Genomic DNA, 20,807 nt, shown 5'->3' with positions numbered 1-20,807 from the left:
TATATATAAAACTTTTATGAGAGCTAGCAGCTGAAAAATCTATCTAACAAATGAATTCTGGGTGTTTGGAGCAGCTGTGTTGTGTTGCTATTGGGAACATTCTCTGGGAATATGCATGATTTTCCTGAACTCCATTTTAAATGCTAAGTCAGTAGCTCTAAAGTATGACATTAACTGACATCTGCAGACATTAACTGACCTGCAAATTTCTGCTTAATAGAGCTAACTTGGACAAAATTTGGAAAAAATAAGCCAGATCCCAGGAACATGGACAGGAGCAAAAATTACCACACAAATATACTATTATTCTTCAATTTTAGAATTCATGGTTGTAGACTATGATTCTAGGTCTGTGCACAGGATGGGAGCTGTCATAAAAGATTGCACTGTTTTATCAGAAAATAAACTTCCATTTACTGAAGAGGCATAGGACACTCGTGGAACCCCCAGCCTTTGCCCACTCTCTCTTCTTCTCCACGTCACCACGATTCCAGGGTGTGCCGAGTTCTCTCCCAGTCTCTGCCCACTTGTCTCCCCTTGCTCTTCTAGATACTCTAAAGATGACATGTTGATGGGACCTCAAAGAGTTGGACATGCCCCAGCGACTGAACAACAACAGTAACTACAAGGATGACATGGGGAGGTTCCTCAGGATGTAAAAACAGAACTAGATCTAGCAATCCCATTTCTGGGTATATATCCAGAAAAACTCAAACCAGGATTCCCAAAGGGATCTGAGCACTCCTGCATCATTATTCATAATATGCAAGATGTGGGAACACCCTGAGTGTCTATCAAGAGATGAATAAGGGTAAGGCTGTACACATGCATACAACGGAATATTATTAAGCCTTAAACAAGAATTGAATTTTGTAATATGTGACAACATGGATGAACTTCGAGGACATTAAGTGAAATAAGCCAGTCATAGAAAGAAAAAAATGGCATGATTCCACTTACATGAAGTAGTTAAAATGGTCAAATACAGAGAATCAAAGAATGGCATCCTAGGGATGGAGGGAGGGTGAAATAGGGATTGCTAATCAATAGGCATAAGGTTTCAGTTAAGCAGGCTGAATACATTCTAGGAATCTGGTGTAGAACGTTGTACCTATAGTTAACGACTTTGTATTGGCCAGTTGAAGATTTGTTCAGAGTGTAGATCTCATGCCAAGCGTTCTCACCACAATAAAACATTTTTTTTAAAAGCACAAAAGTAAATGACAGAAGATATGAGGGACTTTTAGGGAAAAAACCAACCCGAGTAGCCAATACACATGTTGTGACAGTCAACAGCATTAGTAATCATGGAAAAAAAATCAATGTTTTAAAAATGAGATTTTAAAACTCAAACATTGGCAATTTTTGAAAATAACAAGAAAAATAATAAAAAAGATGATGGTGTCTTTGGTAACTTTCAGTTATAGACTTTGCAGATATGATAAAAATGAAGGTATGTGTATGAAGGAATTACGATTAAAGTGTTTGTTTTTTTTTTAAAATAAATTCACTCTCTTATCTGTATCACTTATTACTTATTTCCACAGTGCCCTAGGCTTGAAGACAGAAGCAGGAAAAGCTGAAAACCAGTAAGAGGATATACTCCATTTTGATATTCTCAGCACCTAGCCGCCTGGTCTTTGATATACATAGATGCTCAAATGATGTTGAAACAGCATGTGTCTCAAAAGGTCTCTGAACTGCAATTTAAAGAATATCTGGGTTTATTTCTAAGAAGTTATGACATTACCCTTTATAATTTTAGAAACCCCGAGAGTTTCTTGTGGCACAAGCACAGTTTTATGTCAGAGTTTTCTAGAAGCACATACACATTTAGGACAGATATGTTTATCTGTGGGATACCGCAGACAGGAAGAATTATATCCTTGGTGTTTTATCAATACAAAGCTACTCTAAGATTAAATCCATATAAGCCAGTGCTGGAATTTTCAGTGAAGACCTAGACCACAGCATAACCACACATGGAGTTGTACAGAGGGATGGAAAACGTTCTGTGAAATGTGTGGGAGGCAGCGGGGATGCGGTGGTCAGAGAACATCTGAAAGTAGCCACCAGGTCCGCAGTAACTGGCTCAGAGGCTCTTAAGTAACTTACTTTCACTGAGCCTCAGTTATTCTGCTTGAAAAAAATGGGGATAGCACCTACCTTTCAGGATTCAATGAAAGAGCAAGCGGCAAAGGAATTTCAATTGTCAAACTGTTATGAGTTACAACTTGTCCATTAAATTTTGGTCTCACTATCATTTGTTAGGATCTTCGTGGCTATTACATGACAGAAATTAATCAGCTTCTCCAAACACTAAGTGAAATTATACAACTATACTTCTCTGTGGCGTCAGCTGCTGGAGGTCTCCATTTCTCACGTAACTCGAGGCCACCAGGACTGTATACTAGTGTCTTTGTGACAATTAAGAGAAGTAATTACTCCATCCTTCGTTGTTGAATCAACAAATTTTAGAAATGAGTCAAATAAACCTAATCGTACTTACTACTCCCTTGGGACAAAGAAAGTAAGTGGATTTTTGTCAGCCAGCCATTCTTTCTAAAGACAGTGCTTTCCATGCCAAAGGAACTACTTTCTAGTGATGTGTGAAGGAAGATAAGAGCCATTTAGGAGTAGTGTGAAAATTAACAAGCCATAAACAATTGAAAAATGAGATGTTATTGCCAGATATATCCTGTAGCCCACAAGTGACTGACCACACATACTTGACCAGGACAAGGTCTACTCAAGCAGCACGAAGCTCACTCTTTACCTCCATTTAAAATAACCAAAAGTTCAGCCGAGACAGGCCTTAAGGCAAAGATGATTAGCTATTTCTATTCGCTCCAAGTAGGAAATAATGATGCAACGGGTAAAGCAGGAAGTGGGAAAACAAGATGGAAACTCCACCGCATCAGACAGATTCCAAAGCCCCGGGCATGCACAAAGCCAGCCAGGCCAGTCTTTGGCCTGCACAGCTAACCTGGCAAAGCGCTGTGCTGCTGGCATGACCTTGATTCCGGCTTGCTCCAGCCTTCTGCGCTTTTGCATTTCAGCAGCAGCTTTCTCTTCAGACTTGGGAGCTGGTGCCACCACAGCCCCCTCTGCAGGAGGCTGCTCCTTCCCACAACTGGTGGGTAGTTCTGACCCACCGTCAGGAGGCTTCCCACTGGTGTCCATTGGGCTGACGGGGTCCTCTTCACAAGGAGGCCCCACTTCACTTTCCTCTTCCTCTATTGTCTCAGGATAGCTAGTGAGTTGGACAACATAATTGACCAAACTAACACGCTAGGCTGGGGAGCAGATCATAGATCAGCTCCTGGTCATTCTGATATTACTTCCATAATATTGCAATTCATAGTATGCAATACTATTCTGGTAATGTGAAGAAAATTAAATGTAGCCATTTGTTAATTAACACAACACATCATAATCTCTACACTGATTGAAAGCTATTTCAAACTTGATACGCAAAAACCTTTTCTGCCAGAAAGGCAAAATTCATGTTTTGTTCAATAACTACAACTTTTAATAAAATTTTTACTCAATGGAAAATCATAGATAATAAAGGAAGACTATAAGAAATAACCAAGCAATGATCAGGATGGTTTTGCTAAAAGGATTAGACTAGACTATAAGTTTCTTTTATTAGACTGTAAAGTTCTTGAAGGCAAAGACTCTATATTACCTTCTATTGGGTCCCCAAAGCCTAAAAGATCTACTACCTAGCACATGGTACATGCTCTATAAATACATTCTTACTGAATAAATGAATGAAGAAATACAAAAACATAATCAGAGATTAGGGGAAAGACTGCTTGCTTCCCTAAAGAGATGAGAAGTCCAATGCTTCTTCCATTTCATTATGACTGTTTGTTTCTACCTATGACTCAAGCATGTTCATGCATGCCTTACATAATGCTTGAGCTTATGTCCAGATAAACTTTGGTGTAGATAAAAGGTCTTATTGTACCTAATCTAACAGGACTGGGAGTCAGACAGTCTCCCGAGAAGGATATGGATGACAGATCTGTTCTCAATGTCCTGATGATACAGCTGGTTTCAAAAATCTACTCATCAGCCCAGTGTTGGTTAAATACCTACTGTGTGCCAGGCACAGTTGTAGGTGCCTTCATGAAGCTTCTATCCTATTGTGACAATCACTCTCTGAAGGTCTGTTCTTCCCACCTCCATCTGTAATCTCACATCAATGGTCTACAGCGGCTCTTGGGGCTCATTCATATCCAGGGGCCGTTGTTCCTATATCACAAGCCAGGATAGGAGCAGCACAGCCCGGGTCTTACCTGAAGGGCCTCTCCCCACCCAGGGGGGAGGTGGCGGTACTCCAGCTCTTCCGATATTCCTCTCGCTCCACCTTCTTCTTTCTCAGAGGTGCGGGGACGTAGGCTGTCTGGTTGCTCTTGTTGGGGAGGTACTGGTTAAAAGGCACTGCTGATTTCGGCTCTCCATGGGACGTCCGCCTCGCAGACATGTCATCCTTCTTCACATCAGGCAGCTTCCGATGGGGCAGGTCGGATTCAGAGTCGCTCCCCCTCCCTGGGGAGAGAGGACGGGTGCTGAGAGAGTGTGCCAGGCTAGCAATAATATTCCAAATGGCAAGTATATGGTATGGGGGATGTGGTTAAATCTATGGGTTCCAGGGATTACTTCCTTTAATTATTCACTTAACAAAAGTATCAGTCAAAGTTAATCCATTCTGGGAAAAGCTCTCAATTCTAATCAGGAAAGAAAAAAAGTCAAAATTAAAAAAAAAAAGTAAGCTTAGCTGTGTCTGAGAGTTACAATTAACAACACATTTGCAATAGGACTATACGCCTGCTCAGATTCTGCAAGTCTCAGAAGAAAAAATAAATTTATGGAGTTTTTACACAGCACCTGTTTTTGCATGTCTTACTCTGCACTAGATATTCTGACAAATAAGAATTACAAAAGATTTATAATCCTTTGTCTTTGAGGTATCTTTAACCAATTCATGAAACACCTGGAGAATATCAGTTATAATCAAGGAGCACAAACATATAAGAACTATAGGAATTCAGAAAAATGATCAGTATGGATTACACCAAGAGTTTGCCTTCCAGGAAATGGCTTGAGTTATAATTAATGCATATTTCTCTATATCAGAGCCCTTCCTGGTACCCAGAGCTGGAGGTAGTTTTTTCCTGTGAACACTATGGCCTGATGATCTATTTTTCTTCTGGTACTTTATACTTTCTATTTTGTATTTTGAGAACAGGGCTTTGTACCCTTCACAGTACTTATCACACGGTCTTTGCACACAGTGGATATACTCAATCACACGAATCAATGAATTAGTCTAGCTTAAAAAGCATTCTATACAACACAAAGGAATTCAACGTTACCAACATCAGTCTTTCACTGGGCAGTATCCAAATTATACTGTATCCTTGTTTCCTGAGTCTCATCTCATCAGATTTCTAACATCCATTAGACTGAAACTGTCATTAAAACACGCATCACTGTGACAGGCAGCCACCATCTGAATGCTGGTTGAAAACTCTTATTCAGTGAGTGCCTTATAAAAAGGTCCTTCAACTTCACTGACAGCAAACAGAAATTGACCTCTTTACATTTGTGAAAAGAACCTTAAACTGAAAGTCGAGAGATGTGGCAGCCTAGCGAAGTGTGTAGTGCAGGTGGTTAAGTCAGATCCACTTCATACTGAGCTCTGCCGCTCACTAGCTATGTTACTTTGGCACTGGTCACCACTACCCCAAGCCTCAGTTTTCCAGTCTATAATATAGTGAGGATAATAGTATCACCTACTTTGTAGCACTGTTGGGAGGATCAGATATGTGTGAAACTACTGGTACAGTACTTGCTCCTGCATAAGTGCGTAACAATCACTGACTACTCTTTATGCTATAATAGTTCTGGATCTGTCACTGATGAGCTGTGGGCTCCCAGGCTTGTCTCTAATACTGCTCATCCTTTTCTGTAAAAATAGGAATGAAATAACTTGCCCTGGAGATTAAATGATTTAATGGCTTTTAAAAAACGGTAAAAGTTAAAAGCATTGACCATAAACAAGTTGTTCATTGTTGCAGATGAAATGTTCAGTTTATGAATTATTCATGTTACTGGCTTTCAGGCTCCCTTCTGGAGTTTTGACCACTTCATGACTTGTTGGTTTTTGATTCATAACTTGGTTCCCTTCTCACCCCAAGTCTTTTATCACGGATATCTGTCTCAGTATCATAATAAAATACTCAGAGCCCTCGGTGAATTGCTTTATAACAAACACTAATACTACCTTACCTTGCCAAGCACTTGGATTGTTTCCCTATTTGATATTTTCCCCATGATACAGAGGTGAAAACAGAGACTCAAAGAGACCCAAAGGGCCCCTTTTCCAAGGCTGGTAAGTAACAGCTCAAACTCCAATTTCTGTTCTCCAGATTCCAGCCCAGGAAAGACCCCTGGTTGCTGGAAGGAGAGAAACACAGCCTTGGGGAAAGGAAGGATCAGAGTTTGATAAAAGGATGTCATCATCATCACATGCACTATTGCAGTTTTCTGACTTTGGGAACAATGCCCTCTACTTAAAGCACTCTGACGAGGGGAACACCTGGACTTGGCTGAATAAATGAAGGAAAGAAAATGATTCTTCAATCAACTATGAAGGGCTAGCATGGAATAGAGCTGTCTCTGTTCACTGGGTTCTAAAACCCTATAATCTATGAAACTTATTTTGGTACAATATCTAAAAACATATTACCTATAATACACTGAGAGTCTCAAAATAGGTTAACACATGAACAGATCACCTTCCCCCTCTCTCCAATTACTCTTTGATAAATGTCTTCAACAGACACTTCAAAAAGAGTTAATTTGCAAATGCCCAGAGGCAAAGTGACTTCGCTGAAAGCAGTGTAACCTTCTGGACTTGGAGACCAGGGTATAATTTCAGCTCCATCATCACCTAGCCGTGTGACTGGGGAATTTAAGCCCTCTGTTCCTCAGGGTCCTCATTGGAAATAAGGTAATAATACAGCTCTGATCAGTTGTTGTGAGGATTACCTGAGATGTAAAGCACCCAAGTGTTAGAACTCTTCTTATCTCAGGCCAAGATTTCAAAAGATTTTGACTTAATCCTGAAAAGATGAAAATGTACTCGGGTCGCTTCTCCATCTATGCCCAACAGTGCACATGACCACGATGACATCCTTTTATCAAAGTCTGATCCTTCCTTTCCCCTGGGACTACACTTCTCTCCCTTCCAACAGCTAGGAGTCTTTCTTTGTTTTAATCTATGTTTACCACATATGGGCTTCCTTAGTGGCTCAGTTGGTAAAGAATCTGCCTGCTATGCAGGAGACCTGGGTTCGATCCCTTGATAGGGACGATCCCATGGAGAAGGAAATGGCAACCCACTCTAGTACTCTTGCCTACAGAATTCCATGGACAGAGGAGCTGGACAGGGATTGCCAAGAGTCAGACACAACTGAGCGACTAACTTTCACTTTTACTTTTCCATATATACCACCAACCCTTTGCTTTTCCATCTTCCTCCAGTACTTTACTTTCTCTCATTCCTTATGTCTCTCCCTTAACTAACCTTTTATATAACAGATAAGAATATTTATTTAACAAAATGCATTATGTTTATAAAACATGTTCGTAATTTTAAAAGCACCCGAGTGGAAGATTTTGTATTTCCTCTCCAGTGGAGCTTGCCTCAGAAGGCATGTCAGTGAAATCGAGGGAGGAACTGGGTACCTGTCAAGCAAGACAGAGTGGCTGAATTGACCCTGGTGACCCACAGCTTCCTTACCAGGTGGCTCTTGTGTCCAACCCACAGAATCACGGCACCTCTTATGTGTGTGGCTCTTGACTGTCCCTACTGAATGGGTCTGTGGGCCTCAGTAATAATAAAATGAACACTCTCTCTACCCAATATGGAGCTGGAAAATTTCATGGTAAGACTTTCCTTAGTTGATTATGAGTCATAGGAAGTAAATTTTCAAGAATTTTTAAATTTTTAAATTTCTTTTAAATTTGAAAGTGTTTATTAGCACTAGCAATCTTCTTGATTACATCACTTAAAAAATATACCATAAACTCTAATGAAATACAACATCAATTTGGATAAAATTACACCACACTTTAAAAGGCAGATAAAAAGTGCTGTTTTTCTTTAAAACCTCATTAGGTCTTGATTAGTTTACAAGAATATGAGCCTGAAGGTATCAGGCTGATTGGTGAAATCTGTGTGTTAAGATGCTCTTTCACGGATGGTGTTTTGTGAAGTTCAATTTCATGTTTTTCTCTACACGGGAAAAACTGTTATGAAAAGACTCTGGCTTATCAATCTTAATTGCTGCAAATGAAATTATGCCTCAGCACATATTAGTACAATATTAGTAATTACCATCTCAAATCCCTTCAAGATGTGGCCCATTATAAACTCTGAATCCCTCGAAGCTGGTGACAGAATAAATAAAGGATCCACATTACCAGTTATTAAAAACCAGGATGAGACAATAATAATTCTTTAAAAAATCAAAATAATATGGATGCAATAGTTTAGTTATGATTTGTTTCATAAAAGCAAATCTCCCTTTCAGTTATGTTAAAGTTCAATTAGACCATGCAGTTGGTATTGTAACTTCTAATACTGTGGGTGGGACTTAAGATGTCACGTAAAATTGTAGAAATGTTTTTCAAGCAGTTCACAATGCACCATGGAATTCTTTAGGAGTCACATACGATATGGCCCTGAGGCTAATCTATTTGCTGGCAAGTTTAAGCACTAAACAAAAGCATTAGTTCAGTCATGCTAGAATTTGAAAAATCTATTAACCAAACAGAAAGAAGTGTGAGTAAATTAAGCTTTAGGGTATAAGCTTTGGACTCATACTTCTCGAGGCTAACATCGTCACGCTACTTACAGTGATTTGGGGCACTTACAATGTTAGGATGGTTTCTTAACCTAAGATTCATCTGTAAAATATGGCTAAGGAGTGTTTCATAGCCCTGTGAGAGAATTAACTCACATACTGGATATCTCATAACCTGTGCTAAGGATTAAATGAGATACCAGAGGTTGAGTAATGGACTCAGGACCTGGGGATATTGAATACCCAAGTACTGGTGACATAGAATTTTATAACTGGAAGAGGTTTTTTAGCTAAAAATAAAATTTTCATCTCAGACAGAAGACTTAAAGTCTCTAGAAATATTAGCTTTAATCAGAAGCTAATTATTTCCTTTTCTAGTAAAAAGAAATAGACACAAATAAAAGAATTCCCCTGAGAGTCTTTCTCCAAGTTTATACATGCAGAACCAAGCTATCTTCCCTTCTTATTAATAAAAGCACAAAGGCACAAGATAAGTAAGGTAAACAGCTTCTGAAAAAATATGCATTAAATTTACATCAGGTTGCATGACCATACATTTTTGTAAAGAAAAATGATCATTCCTTTCAGGTGATATAAAATCCAGGAGATTTAAATCAAACCCAGCCTCTGAAGAAACAAGCAGTCTGGGTTGTGTTCAATACATTAAGGACCACCTGCATCGCTCTAGTCAACGGTCAGTTACCATAAGCATCTAATATTGGCAAAACCATGCCAATTAAAGTTTCACAGTCCCAAGCTTCAGAGCTGTCATAAGTGTGTGCAGTGTGTTTCCAGTTTGCTGGAAGTTGATCCATTTTCACTTATACAGTGTGGTACTCACTCAAGCATTTCCCTTCCTCGTACCTGGAACATATAAACCTCCAGCACACTTTATGAGCTAATGGTCTGTACAGCATCTTGATTCACTGAGACCCAGGGAGGAATGATGTAACACATTTTCCAACAGAAGATATGTTCACTGAGGCAATGTTCAAACCAACTGCTGGCAAAGGCAACCCAAATTCTAAGGACCACCAAAAAACAACATTAAGAGATTTTTTTTTTTTTTTTTCCTACCAGTTTAGAGTTACTGCAAGGTAGGTACGGAGTCCACCTTCCCAGTGCCAATCTCTCAGCTGGGAACAAGGCAGCTCTTGTTACTGTTTGATTCTAAGAAGTGCAGTTTATTAAGGCTCCAACCTACCATCACTGCTTCCCCTGAGGACTACATCTGGCGAAGGAGTCTGCCGGGAACGGGAGCCAAAGGAATCCAAGCTGTCGAAGGAATCATCTCTGCCGTGTCGAGGGGGAGAGAGGGAGTCGCTGCGCTCGGAGTCCCAGCAGTCGATGTAGCCACTGTCTCGAATACTACGTTTGGGGCTCTCAATATCATCAGTCTCCTGTTCAAGAAGAAAACAAAAGGATTACAGACATTACTGCAACAGACATACAGCCTATGAATATCAGGAAAATCAGTCCCCAGCGGTCTCCAAAAAAATCCTGCATATAGAATCACTGTGGAAAGGCTACAGCAAGCAGTTATCACACTGATTATCATCTGCAAGTCAACATTTCATTCTTCAATCCTTCCCTGCTACAACTTTCTCAATCAGAAAATCACACATATTTAAAAATAAAAAATCCCCAGGCATCTTGCAGTCCACAATGTTTAAAAAAAATTCGAGAAATTAAGAATAAAAGATCATCAAGTTTGGATTCACAAGAATACAATAAAAGATGAAAAGAAAAATGAAAAACAAAAGCCTTAACCTTGACCCGTCTTTCAGGATCCATAACTGCATGTCTGTTCCGGGACCCAGCCCCTAGTTTAGCCGCACAACTGCTTCTGTTTATGCTGTCTGGCTAAGGCACACAGCATTTGTTTTTGCAGCAGAATCAGTTTCATAAAATCCTGGAGCAGTATGTTCCATCTTCTGCTACCTTGAAGGGAAATTCCTGCTCTGAAAGGGAGCTGTCTTTTCTGGGGCAAAAAGTTTAAAAAAAAAAAAAAAAGCAGTGAAAAATATGCAAAATGCTTTTCCTGATGCTTCAGAAGAATCCAGGCATGCTCTCACCCTCGGCCAGCTCTTGGCGCTGGGGGAGCTGAAAGCACTTGTGGCTGACCCACATGTTCAGAGCAGTGAAAACAATGGCTGTCTTTGACAGCCTGTGATTATAAATTCTTTCCAGCGCAAGCAGCACATACTAAAACACTGAAACTCCAGCAGAAGAAAGGTCAGTCAAAGCCATCCTCACCCTCATATTATAATAAAAGCCTTGTTCCCACCAGTGTCTTAGCATTAATTACTAGAGCCCAAGCTGACGAAAACAGAAATAACTCCAGTCACTCAAAGATAAACCTCAGTTTAATCTCTCCCAGACTGTTGCTTAAAATCAGGGCTGTGAATGACATCCACAAAGACTGGAAGGTCCCACTGCAGATTTCCTGGGATGCTCAGGCAGGTCCCCTCCACATTCCCCATAGAAAGGAAAAAAACAAATATACTCCATGTTAGCAATTTTTAAACACTGTCTACACTGACTTATATGCCCGCCACAACCAGTGTCTTTGTAGGAACTGCGTCCAGCAGCTTCCATCAGTTATAACCTCTGACTCTGACTTTAATTAGATCCTCTGACTCTCCCCAGTGGAGGGCCCTCTGGGGGGACAGAGTGGCCATCATTCACAAGGCACACACAGATCTCACATCAGGACTCAGAGTGAGCGAGAGGGGAAGGGAAGTGTGGAGAGGGGCACCCTGTAGCCGCCACACTGAGGGCCTGAATATGGCCTGGGTGAGTTCAACTGACATGACCCTCTGGAGGGAGGCAGAAATTCCAGTTATGGAAATGCAGGTAGCTTACTTGTAGGTCAAAAGTTAACCAGGACTTGTACAAAAGCCAGGCCTGACTTTTAGCAGGAAAAGGAAGAACTCATGACTAACTGAAAACTATATATCTAAATTGGATATGGTTTTGCATTTAATTTCGTTGGAAATGCAAGTAATTATCTTGGTTTATTTATCCACTGAGAACAGGCCAAATGGCTAATGTTATTGAACACTTACTCTGTGCCTGATGCTTTTTGCAGGCTCTATTATTCAATCCACACAACCTACTCCCCAGTGATGTGGTTGGGGTTGTCCCCATTTTATAGAAAAGAATCAGAGAGTTTGAGTAACTTGACTGAGGTCACGCAGTAATCAGCCAAGCTGTGATTCTGACAAAGGACTCTGTCTCCAACTACCAAATGGCAAGAGCTGACAACATTTGATGCACTTCAGTATAGTGACAGCTGTCATCATCAGCATCACCTCGTCCAACTGCTGTATACTTACAGCCTGCTTACGCTTGCATGCTAAATCACTTCAGTCGTATCTGACTCTCTGCAACCCTATAGACTACAGACCACCAGACTCCTCTGTCCAGGGGATTCTCCCAGCAAGAATACTGGAGTGGGTTGCCGTGCCCTTCTCCAGGGGATCGTCCCAACCCAGGGATCGAACCTGTGTCTCTTATGTCTCCTGCATTGGCAGGCAGGTCTTTACCACTAGTGCCATCTGGGAAGACCCATGCTTATACTGGATGATGCTAACCTGGATGGTGCCCCGTCACTAAATGCTGTTTATGCCTAGATTCCCAACCTATACCTGCTGCAAGAAAGAAACAGTTTAGAGTAGGTTAAAAGCATGGTCTTGGAAGCTCAGCTGACAGTTTAAATCCTGGCTCCACCCCTTGTTAGCTGTCTGACCTTGGGCTAATTATTTGACCTTGGCCAATTTCAGTTTTCTCATCAGTAAAATGGAGCAAATAATATTTATCTCATAGGGTTGCTGGGAGGGTTAAATGTATTACTACATGGAAAGCATTCAGAAAAATGCCTGATGCTTAAGTGCTCAAAAAATGTTAGCTATGCATTCATTTGGCATGTAAATGTCAATATATAAATCATACAAAATTTATAAGTACAGTTAAGTACATAATCTTATATAAACACTGATATTCTTCTATCTCCTTCTCCATTTATATCCCATAACTAGATTCCTTGGGCCCAATTTCCCATCAGGGAGGGCAAACACTTAGGAAGCCCACATCTAGAAAAGACACAATTTCACAAGCTGCTTGGTACAGCATTACAAAACTGGATTTTCAAGAAAATAGTATCAGATTTTATTTTCTTGGGCTCCAAAATCACTGTGGGCAGTGACTGCAACCATGAAATTAAAAGACACTTGGCCTTTAGGAAAGCTATGACAAACCTAGACAGTGTATTAAAAAAGGAGACATCACATTGCCAACCAAGATCCGTATAGTCAAAGCTATGGTTTTTCCAGTAGTCATGTGTGGATGTGAGAGCTGGACCATACAAGAGGCTGAGCACCGAAGAACTGATGCTTTCAAACTGTGGTGCTGGAGAAGACTCTTGAGAGTCCCTTGGACTGCAAGGAGATCAAACCAGTCAATTCCAAAGGAAATCACCCTGAATATTCATTGGAAGGACTGATGCTAAACCTGAAGCTCCAATCCTTTGGCTACCTGATGCGAAGAGCTGACTCATTGGAAAAGATTCTGATGCTGGGAAAGACTGAGGGCAGGAGGAGAAGGGGGCTACAGAGGATGAGATGGTTAGATAGCATCACTGACTCAATGGACATGTTTTGAGCAAACTTTGGGAGACAGTGGAGGACAGAGAAGCCTGGCATGCTGCAGTGCCTAGAATCACAAAAAGTTGGACATGACTTAGTTACTGAACAACAACAAGTATCAGGAAACCTTTCCCAGATACCCAAATGTCTCCCCTACCCTACCCTACAAACCACAGGAGAAAAGAAAGGAAAAAAACCCTGAAAGTCAACATGCTTCTTGGAGCTTCAGCTGCTTTCTCACAGGTAGTTATGAAGAAGAAAAATAGAAAGGCCATTCTGTTCATGACTTCATAGAAAGCCAAGAATAAAACCCTAGATCAAGTGAGAGCTGGAAGCTGAATGGCAGCTTGACAAATGTACACCAGGCCACCTGTGGCCATCCCTGGCCGTAGAAACCTAAGGGTGAAGCAAGAGATCAGAAACAAAGATGTGGATGTTAGCAGAATGAACAATTTTATTGGATTCCATCAAGTCACTCAAAGACAAGCTTTGCGAGAGGGGTTAGAAGATATGAACAACACAAAGGCCTGCAGTCTAAATGCTCCTTTCTTCACGTCTATTAAGTTGTCTATGCTTCCCATCTAGTTGCCCAGTAACTGCATCCTGTCTTCTGCAGAGAGCACTCCAAGGAGAGGGGATAAGACTTAAGGCTCTCCAGCGTGCTGTCAGTTGTTCCAGTAAAAGTGTGTTAATGAATGGGGTGGGAACTACTAGCTTCCACAATATTTTTGGATTATTTCACTCATCTGTCCTCTTCTTATCTTCCTTTGTCAGAGATAATGAGAACCAGCTAGGGTTGGTGAATGACTTACTCTTTCTGAGAAACTCCAGACACTTCTGTTTTACTACTCACCATTTTCTGCTTCTTTTGATTTATAAGGTGGTTAAATTCTATTCTGGAGTGTTGTAAGTTCTACTTTTTCAGCCTGATGAGCTGTCTCCACCCACCACGCTCTGGTTGGGAAGTTATTCATTCCACAGATACTGCCAAGCATTGTCTCAGTTTTGGGGACATAATGTTATGCAAATTCGAGAAACACCCTGTCCATCTTGGGCCCTACACTCTAGCACAGAAGAAAAAAGCAATCAGAAACACCAATAAATGAAGACAAAGTTGGACTGTATGTATCATGAAAAAATAAAGTAGATTAAGGGAAGAGAAGTTGATGGTGACTGTCATCTAGGGCGAGGTCTTGTATTTGTTGGCTTATCCAGCTCCTCCCTCTATCCTCATGTTCTGCTAATAACCCTCACCGTCTGAAACAGGAGTAGTTTAGGCCAATCATGGTATACCTTGCTCCTGGTCACACTGACTAGCTCAGAAATAGAACCCACACTGGGCCAGAGTACACCCCAGGAATTTTCAACCGGGGCCAGGGAGGAGAATTCCTTGCCTTTCTGGGCAAGGAGCTAGAAGCAGAGAATTCTGCTTTTGGCCATAGTCTCTGCTATGGCAGAATGTCTACCTATAGGAGGAGAAGATGAATTCAAAGACAGACAGGAAGAGATGAGAGAAAGAAAGAGAGAGAAAGAACCTAAAATGTCAACATAGTTCCAGACCCTGAGATCTCTAGGGCCACCCTCATCCCCTTGGTTCTTCCTTTAATCTCACTATTCTTGTAGTAACTTTCCTTGGTTTAGTTTAGGCATCCCCTCCTTTGGAAGACCTTCTCTGACATATCCAGGCCCAGTGAAAGGCCATTATCACCATGCCTTCAGAGACCTTTACTGTCCAACGCAATAGCAACCTACTATGAACACCTAGTATGTGTCAGACACTTATGTTAAGGGCTCCACATGTATTAAGTGCACTATAGAACAAGTTGTACCGTAGTTAATCATTTTTTGCACATTTCTCCTACTAGAAAAGAAATATGAAATAAATTTCATGAATATGAATTAAATGAATATGAAATAAATAGCCTTTGTGAATGGAGAAGGCAAAGGCACCCCACTCCAGTACTCTTGCCAGGAAAACCCCATGGACGGAGGAGCCTGGTGGGCTGCAGTCCATGGGGTCACTAAGAGTCAGACACAACTGAGCGACTTCACTTTCACTTTTCACTTTCATGCATTGGAGAAGGAAATGGCAACCCACTCCAGTGTTAAGAATCCCAGGGACAGGGGAGCCTGGTGAGCTGCCTTCTATGGGGTCGCACAGAGTCGGACACGACTGAAGTGACTTAGCAGGAGCAGCAGCAGCCTTTGTTAAAGAAAAGCTTTAAATCTCAAATTTACTTCGGCTTGAGTATGTGCAGTATGTCTCTCAGTATCTGTTTTCCAGTTCTCTCCCAGTGAAAATGCCCATAATCTGCTTTTTATTTTTTAGTGGGAGGCAGGACATGGTAATTCTATTTATTTATTGCCTGTGCTGGATCTTTGTTGCTGCATGAGCTTTTCTCTAGTTGTGGTGAGCAGAGGCTACTCCCCAGTTGCCATGCACAGGCTTCTCATCGCAGTGGCTTCTCTTGTTGTAGAGCATGGCTCTAGGGCATGCGGGCTTCAGTAGCTGTGACAGGTAGGCTCAGTAGTTGTAACTCCCAGGCTCTGCAACATGTGGGATTTTCCCAGATCAGGGATCAAGCCCATGTCTTCTGCACTGGCACGCAAATTCTTTACCACTGAGTCCACATGCAGTTTTTAGATGCAATAAAATCTACTTTCTTCAAGTCTTTCCTTGCAGCTAGAAACGGATACGTGACCAAGTTTAAGTCAACAGGACGTGAGCAGAAGTGTAGCGCATGACTTCCCAGAAGTGTCTTGAAAGTAAGGCACAGAGTTTTCTTCTTCTCATCCCTGATTTCTCTTGGTTAAGAGGAGGATGTGAAGGCTAAAGCTTGCGTGGCTACCTTGGATCAAAAGGCTCTGAGTTGAGGATCATGGAGTAAAAAGACAGTAGGCCCCAGTTGGTCACAGAACCTCCACACCAGTCCTGGACAGCTCATGTCCAGATCTTACTTATGCGAGGTTGACATAAAACTCTATTTAATCTAAGCCATTGGTAGAGTTTTATCAACCCTAATTGATAAAATGAGATAATACACAAAATGAGACAATACACACTATTGTTGTTTAGTCGCTAAGTCGTATTCAACTCTTTGCGATCCCATGGACTGCAGCATACCAGGCTTTCCCGTCCTTCACTATCTCCCAGAGTTTTCTCAAACTCATGTCCATGGAGTCAGTGATGCTATCTAACCATCTCACCCTCTGTAGCCCCCTTCTCCTCCTGCCCTCAATTTTCCCAGCATCAGGATCTTTTCCAGTGAGTCAGTTCTTCACATCAGGTGGCCAAAGGATTGGAGCTTCAGGTTTAGCATCAGTCCTTCCAATGAATATTCAGGGTGATTTCCTTTAGGACTGACTGGTTTGATCTCCTTGTTGTCCACGGGACTCTAAAGAGTCTTTTCCAGCACCACAGCCTGAAAGCATCAATTCTTCTGTGTCAGCCTTCTTTACGGTCCAACTCTCACATCCATACATGACTACTGGAGAAACCAATCTAATATTTCCAGTTATCAAATAGACCAGTGAAGTTCGGGTGAGTTACTCTCTAGTTTACATAGAGATATGGGAGTACCACAGCTGGTATTTTTTAGTTGCTATGCTTTGTCCAGTGATACTAACTACTCCCTTGTGTCCTGTGACATTTATATTCATTAAAAAGGTAACAGCTGTTCACAATAGCCGGTCCTTTCAAGGCAGTTGATAATAACTAACTATCTCAAAAGAAACAGAAGTTAGGAGAGACTCTGCAGCTGCAGAGACCAATAGATGCTCAGATTTTTAAGGAGCCAGACTAGCAGTAAGAAATGTCAATAATGAGAAGAAATTACATTTCCAGAGAATCAAGCAGGGAAACTATGAGGCAGAGCTTTTAAATAGTTTAAAACAGATAATCCATCTATCATTATCTGAGTCCAAATTTAACAAAAAACAATAAACATTTAGATTTCACAAATCCAGAGTAAAGCTTACCTTTGTACTTTGCCTAAGTAACTCTTTTGAGTGAGATGAAGATTAAAGGACAAATAAGAGTTAAGACTAAGAAACAATGTGTTTGAGCGGAGTGTTTATTTTTCAAGGAATTGAGCTTAAAGGACTTTGTTTATATGTGTTCTGACCAATATGAAAGCTTTGTCCATTTAAACATTCATGCGCCAGCCTGTTTCTAGCCAAACGCAAAGAACTGTCAGAACTATTTGCTTTAAGGAAAAAAGAATAAATTGTTAGAAAATTGCAGCAAATTCTTGCTTTCAGTATTCAAAGCAAAACTATAAAATACAGACGGTCTCTCACCGAGGTCTCATTAGTGCATTTAGTTTTCACGTTAGAGGAAAGAGGAGCAAGGCCTTAGTTATCTCGGCTGCACTGCGGGTCTTATCCAAAACCCATGGGTGCTACTGATTCCAAATGAGTCTTCCCTACTCACTGAGGCTTGCTGGGTGGGGCTGCCTCCCGGGTGATAGCATATCCTAGTACTCTGGGTGAATTCTTATATACTGCTGCAACTTTAACAGGCACACATAGGCAGGCATACACAAAACACACTACTTTTTTTGGGCAAATCCCTACCTTAGGTCAGTCTTTTCCATAATTAAATACACAAAACTCTATTACAATGTTTTCCAAATGTCCAGGTCATTCAAACACAATGGTCATAAGATATACATCTTAGAGAGTATGTTTCTAATTTTTCAGAGACCAAGGCAAAAACTTGGCCGTTACCTCAACCATACCAAGGCCCTGACAGGTTAGCAAAATGACCTTTAGGATCAAAGTGCAGACCAAGCCTTCATTTTTGTATAATACTGTGTTGTTTCATTCAGGCATTATTTCCCCAAAAAGCAGGCACTGAGCTCTTTGGCACCCAGAGTCATATACTGACAGACTGAATTTGCTCTTTGGGAATTAAAGCTGGATAGAGATAAGCCCTCCCATTCTCAGAAGGGAATAAAATTTCAGGTAGTGTGGGGTATGGGAAGCAAAGCTGTCATTGGTAAGACACATGACATCTTTGGCCTGTGCGATTTTATCACGCGGACCTGTAATGATCTTAAAAGCAAGCAAATGTGCTGCTTTCCCCACCTTGTCTAAACCTCACGGGATGAGGAAGAAAAGCCAAGTTACCTTTCTCATCTGAGCCAGCAAGCCTTCAAACTCCTTCAGGTTCAGCGTAGTCCCACTGTACGAGGCACAGCTGTTCGCTGTTTTGCCCAGCCAGTAAATGGTCACTAGTACCTGCGATACAGAACCATGCACAAAGAATTACTTTTCAACTAAGAAGTCAACAACGCTCCTCTAACAGGAAAACAGGAAGGGAGAATGTGAAACACTAATTTACAAAAACCACCTTCCATGAGGTATCCATTCTAGGTAAAATTGTTTTACTAGGAACCCAATGCTGCATCAGTTAACACAAACATGATTCAGTAGTGAAAATAAGACCCTAGTTTTAGGAAGAATTTGGTTGTGGGAATGTGAGCAGGAAGGAAAAATAAATCTTCCAAAACTATTCTCATGTCATGAAGGTTTCAAAACCAGGAAGCAAAAATTTTCAGAAACTCTGGAGTCTTTACCCAGACAAGCAATGAAACAGGTTGTCAATTCCTTTCAAGAGTGGTACTTTTAAAGGCCCATAATTTCTACTTGCGGGCACAGAGGTTCTGCTAAGGCCATTAGCAAAAATTTTTCAAAGGAGTGAGAAAACATAATTAGTGGTTTCCAGAACAAGATCGACAAAATATATCTAATTAAAGTCAGAGGACAGCAATGTAATGAAGAATACATTCTGCAGAGACCTGGCTCTGGGGTATAGTTAGTTAGATTCCTATTAATCTGAGATGGGAAATGTTGGGCTGGGCAAGACTACTGCCAATTAGCAACTATTTGAATGTTTAAGAATGTCTATGAATATTCACTGGTCTGAAGCTTCAGTCCTCAGTTAATTTTGTCCTGTTTTTCCAAAGAAATTGTCCACAAAAGCGAATTCTCTTTACACGGATTTTCCCACAGAACCCCACAGGGGCCATCTGAAGATAAGCTCCATAAAGTTGAATGACCGGGATCTCAAGCCTATGGAAAAGCTAAGACTATGATTTTGTTTTCACATTTGGTCTTAATGCTTCAGCTAGGCTGGGAAGTATTTACTGCACCTCCCTCTATTTGCTAGGCCAGAAAATGCTTTGGACAGCATGATATATGTACAAGCTTCCAGATGGCAACAGGCCCAAAATATGGTTATGTGCATCATTGCTAAGATGTGATTTGGTTTTCTACCTCTGTGGGAAAATGTTAGTTTAAGAATCCTTCAAAACTTCCAGAAATTCTTTTTTAAATGATTACTTACAAATAAATTTCTAGAGTACAGACAATTGCAGACGTCAGGACATGAACTAGGCCCATAAAATAACTCGTGTGTGCTAAGAGTATGAGGCTCTCTTGAAAAGTGTAATAGGAGAACAAAAGACAGGACTGTGTTGTGTTTTAGATTATGGCGTTTCTGTTTAAAATTGTATGATGAAAAATGCACATAACCCTGGTTTTATAGAGGAAGAAAAAAGGAGGTAAGAATGAAAATGTCAGTCAAATATAATAGCACCCTGGAAATTTTTTTAAAAGTGGAGGGTCACAGCCAATTCTAAAATTTTATAGACAGAAGATCATTTCATACACTCTTCAATTTAAACTTAAAAGAGCACTAATGTACTTGCCCTTGGAAAATAAGATCTAACTAGAAAAAAGATGATTTTGGAAGGTATTAATAAAAACCTCAAAAAAATTAATGGCAAAAAAATACACAAAAGGTACAGGCCCACAACAGTCAACAGTATTTATATTATACTAATATTTTCCCAAAAACAACTTGCCCAACTGCTTAATTTAATAACCCCATCTGTGCTTACCCACAGCAAGGAAGTAATGTTAGCGTTCAGAGAGATCATTCTGTGTTTAAGAAACCAAATTACAAATAGAGTGCAAGATTTCATTTATTTCAGATGGAGCTCTTATCCAATTAAAGAGACATCCCCCCAAAAAACACTACCATTTTTATTTCTATCGCTGACATTAATTTTTCTATCAGAGGCACATACACTTGTTTTCTAAGAATGATTCTTTCTAGCTAGGCATTCGAGAGGCACTGAATTTATGAGGTAAAATTTATACCTGAACCACCAGCGTTAGAAGGAGAAAAGCTTAGAAAGTGAAGCTAAAACACTTACATTTTTCAGCTTCCTACTATAATCAAGACTCCTAATTAGGAAAAAGGAAAAGA

The 20,807-nt window shown here is 40.6% G+C and overlaps 1 protein-coding gene across 14 annotated transcripts in view; it reads right to left on the bottom strand.

The window, feature by feature from the left end:
• LIMCH1 (LIM and calponin homology domains 1) overlaps nucleotides 1–20,807 on the bottom strand; it is a 360,061-nt gene that overhangs the window by 76,755 nt on the left and 262,499 nt on the right. For 7 of the 14 annotated variants that reach the window (XM_018049402.1, XM_018049406.1, XM_018049403.1 and 4 more), the window contains exons 5-8: nucleotides 20,755–20,785; nucleotides 18,662–18,772; nucleotides 10,090–10,285; nucleotides 4,308–4,560 (exon numbers count right to left, since the gene is read on the bottom strand). In XM_018049402.1, the coding sequence (XP_017904891.1) occupies nucleotides 4,308–4,560; nucleotides 10,090–10,285; nucleotides 18,662–18,772; nucleotides 20,755–20,785 (591 nt within the window). Of the gene's footprint in view, nucleotides 1–2,986; nucleotides 3,254–4,307; nucleotides 4,561–10,089; nucleotides 10,286–10,655; nucleotides 11,032–18,661; nucleotides 18,773–20,754; nucleotides 20,786–20,807 lie in introns of those variants that run through there. The other 7 variants (XM_018049399.1, XM_018049400.1, XM_018049401.1 and 4 more) reach the window with 4 other exon arrangements.

This window comes from Capra hircus, chromosome 6, assembly GCF_001704415.2.
Source record: "Capra hircus breed San Clemente chromosome 6, ASM170441v1, whole genome shotgun sequence".
Lineage (NCBI taxonomy): Eukaryota > Metazoa > Chordata > Mammalia > Artiodactyla > Bovidae > Capra > Capra hircus.
The sequence above is the reverse complement of the archived record's forward strand: the minus strand, read 5'-3'. Positions and strand labels throughout refer to the sequence as shown.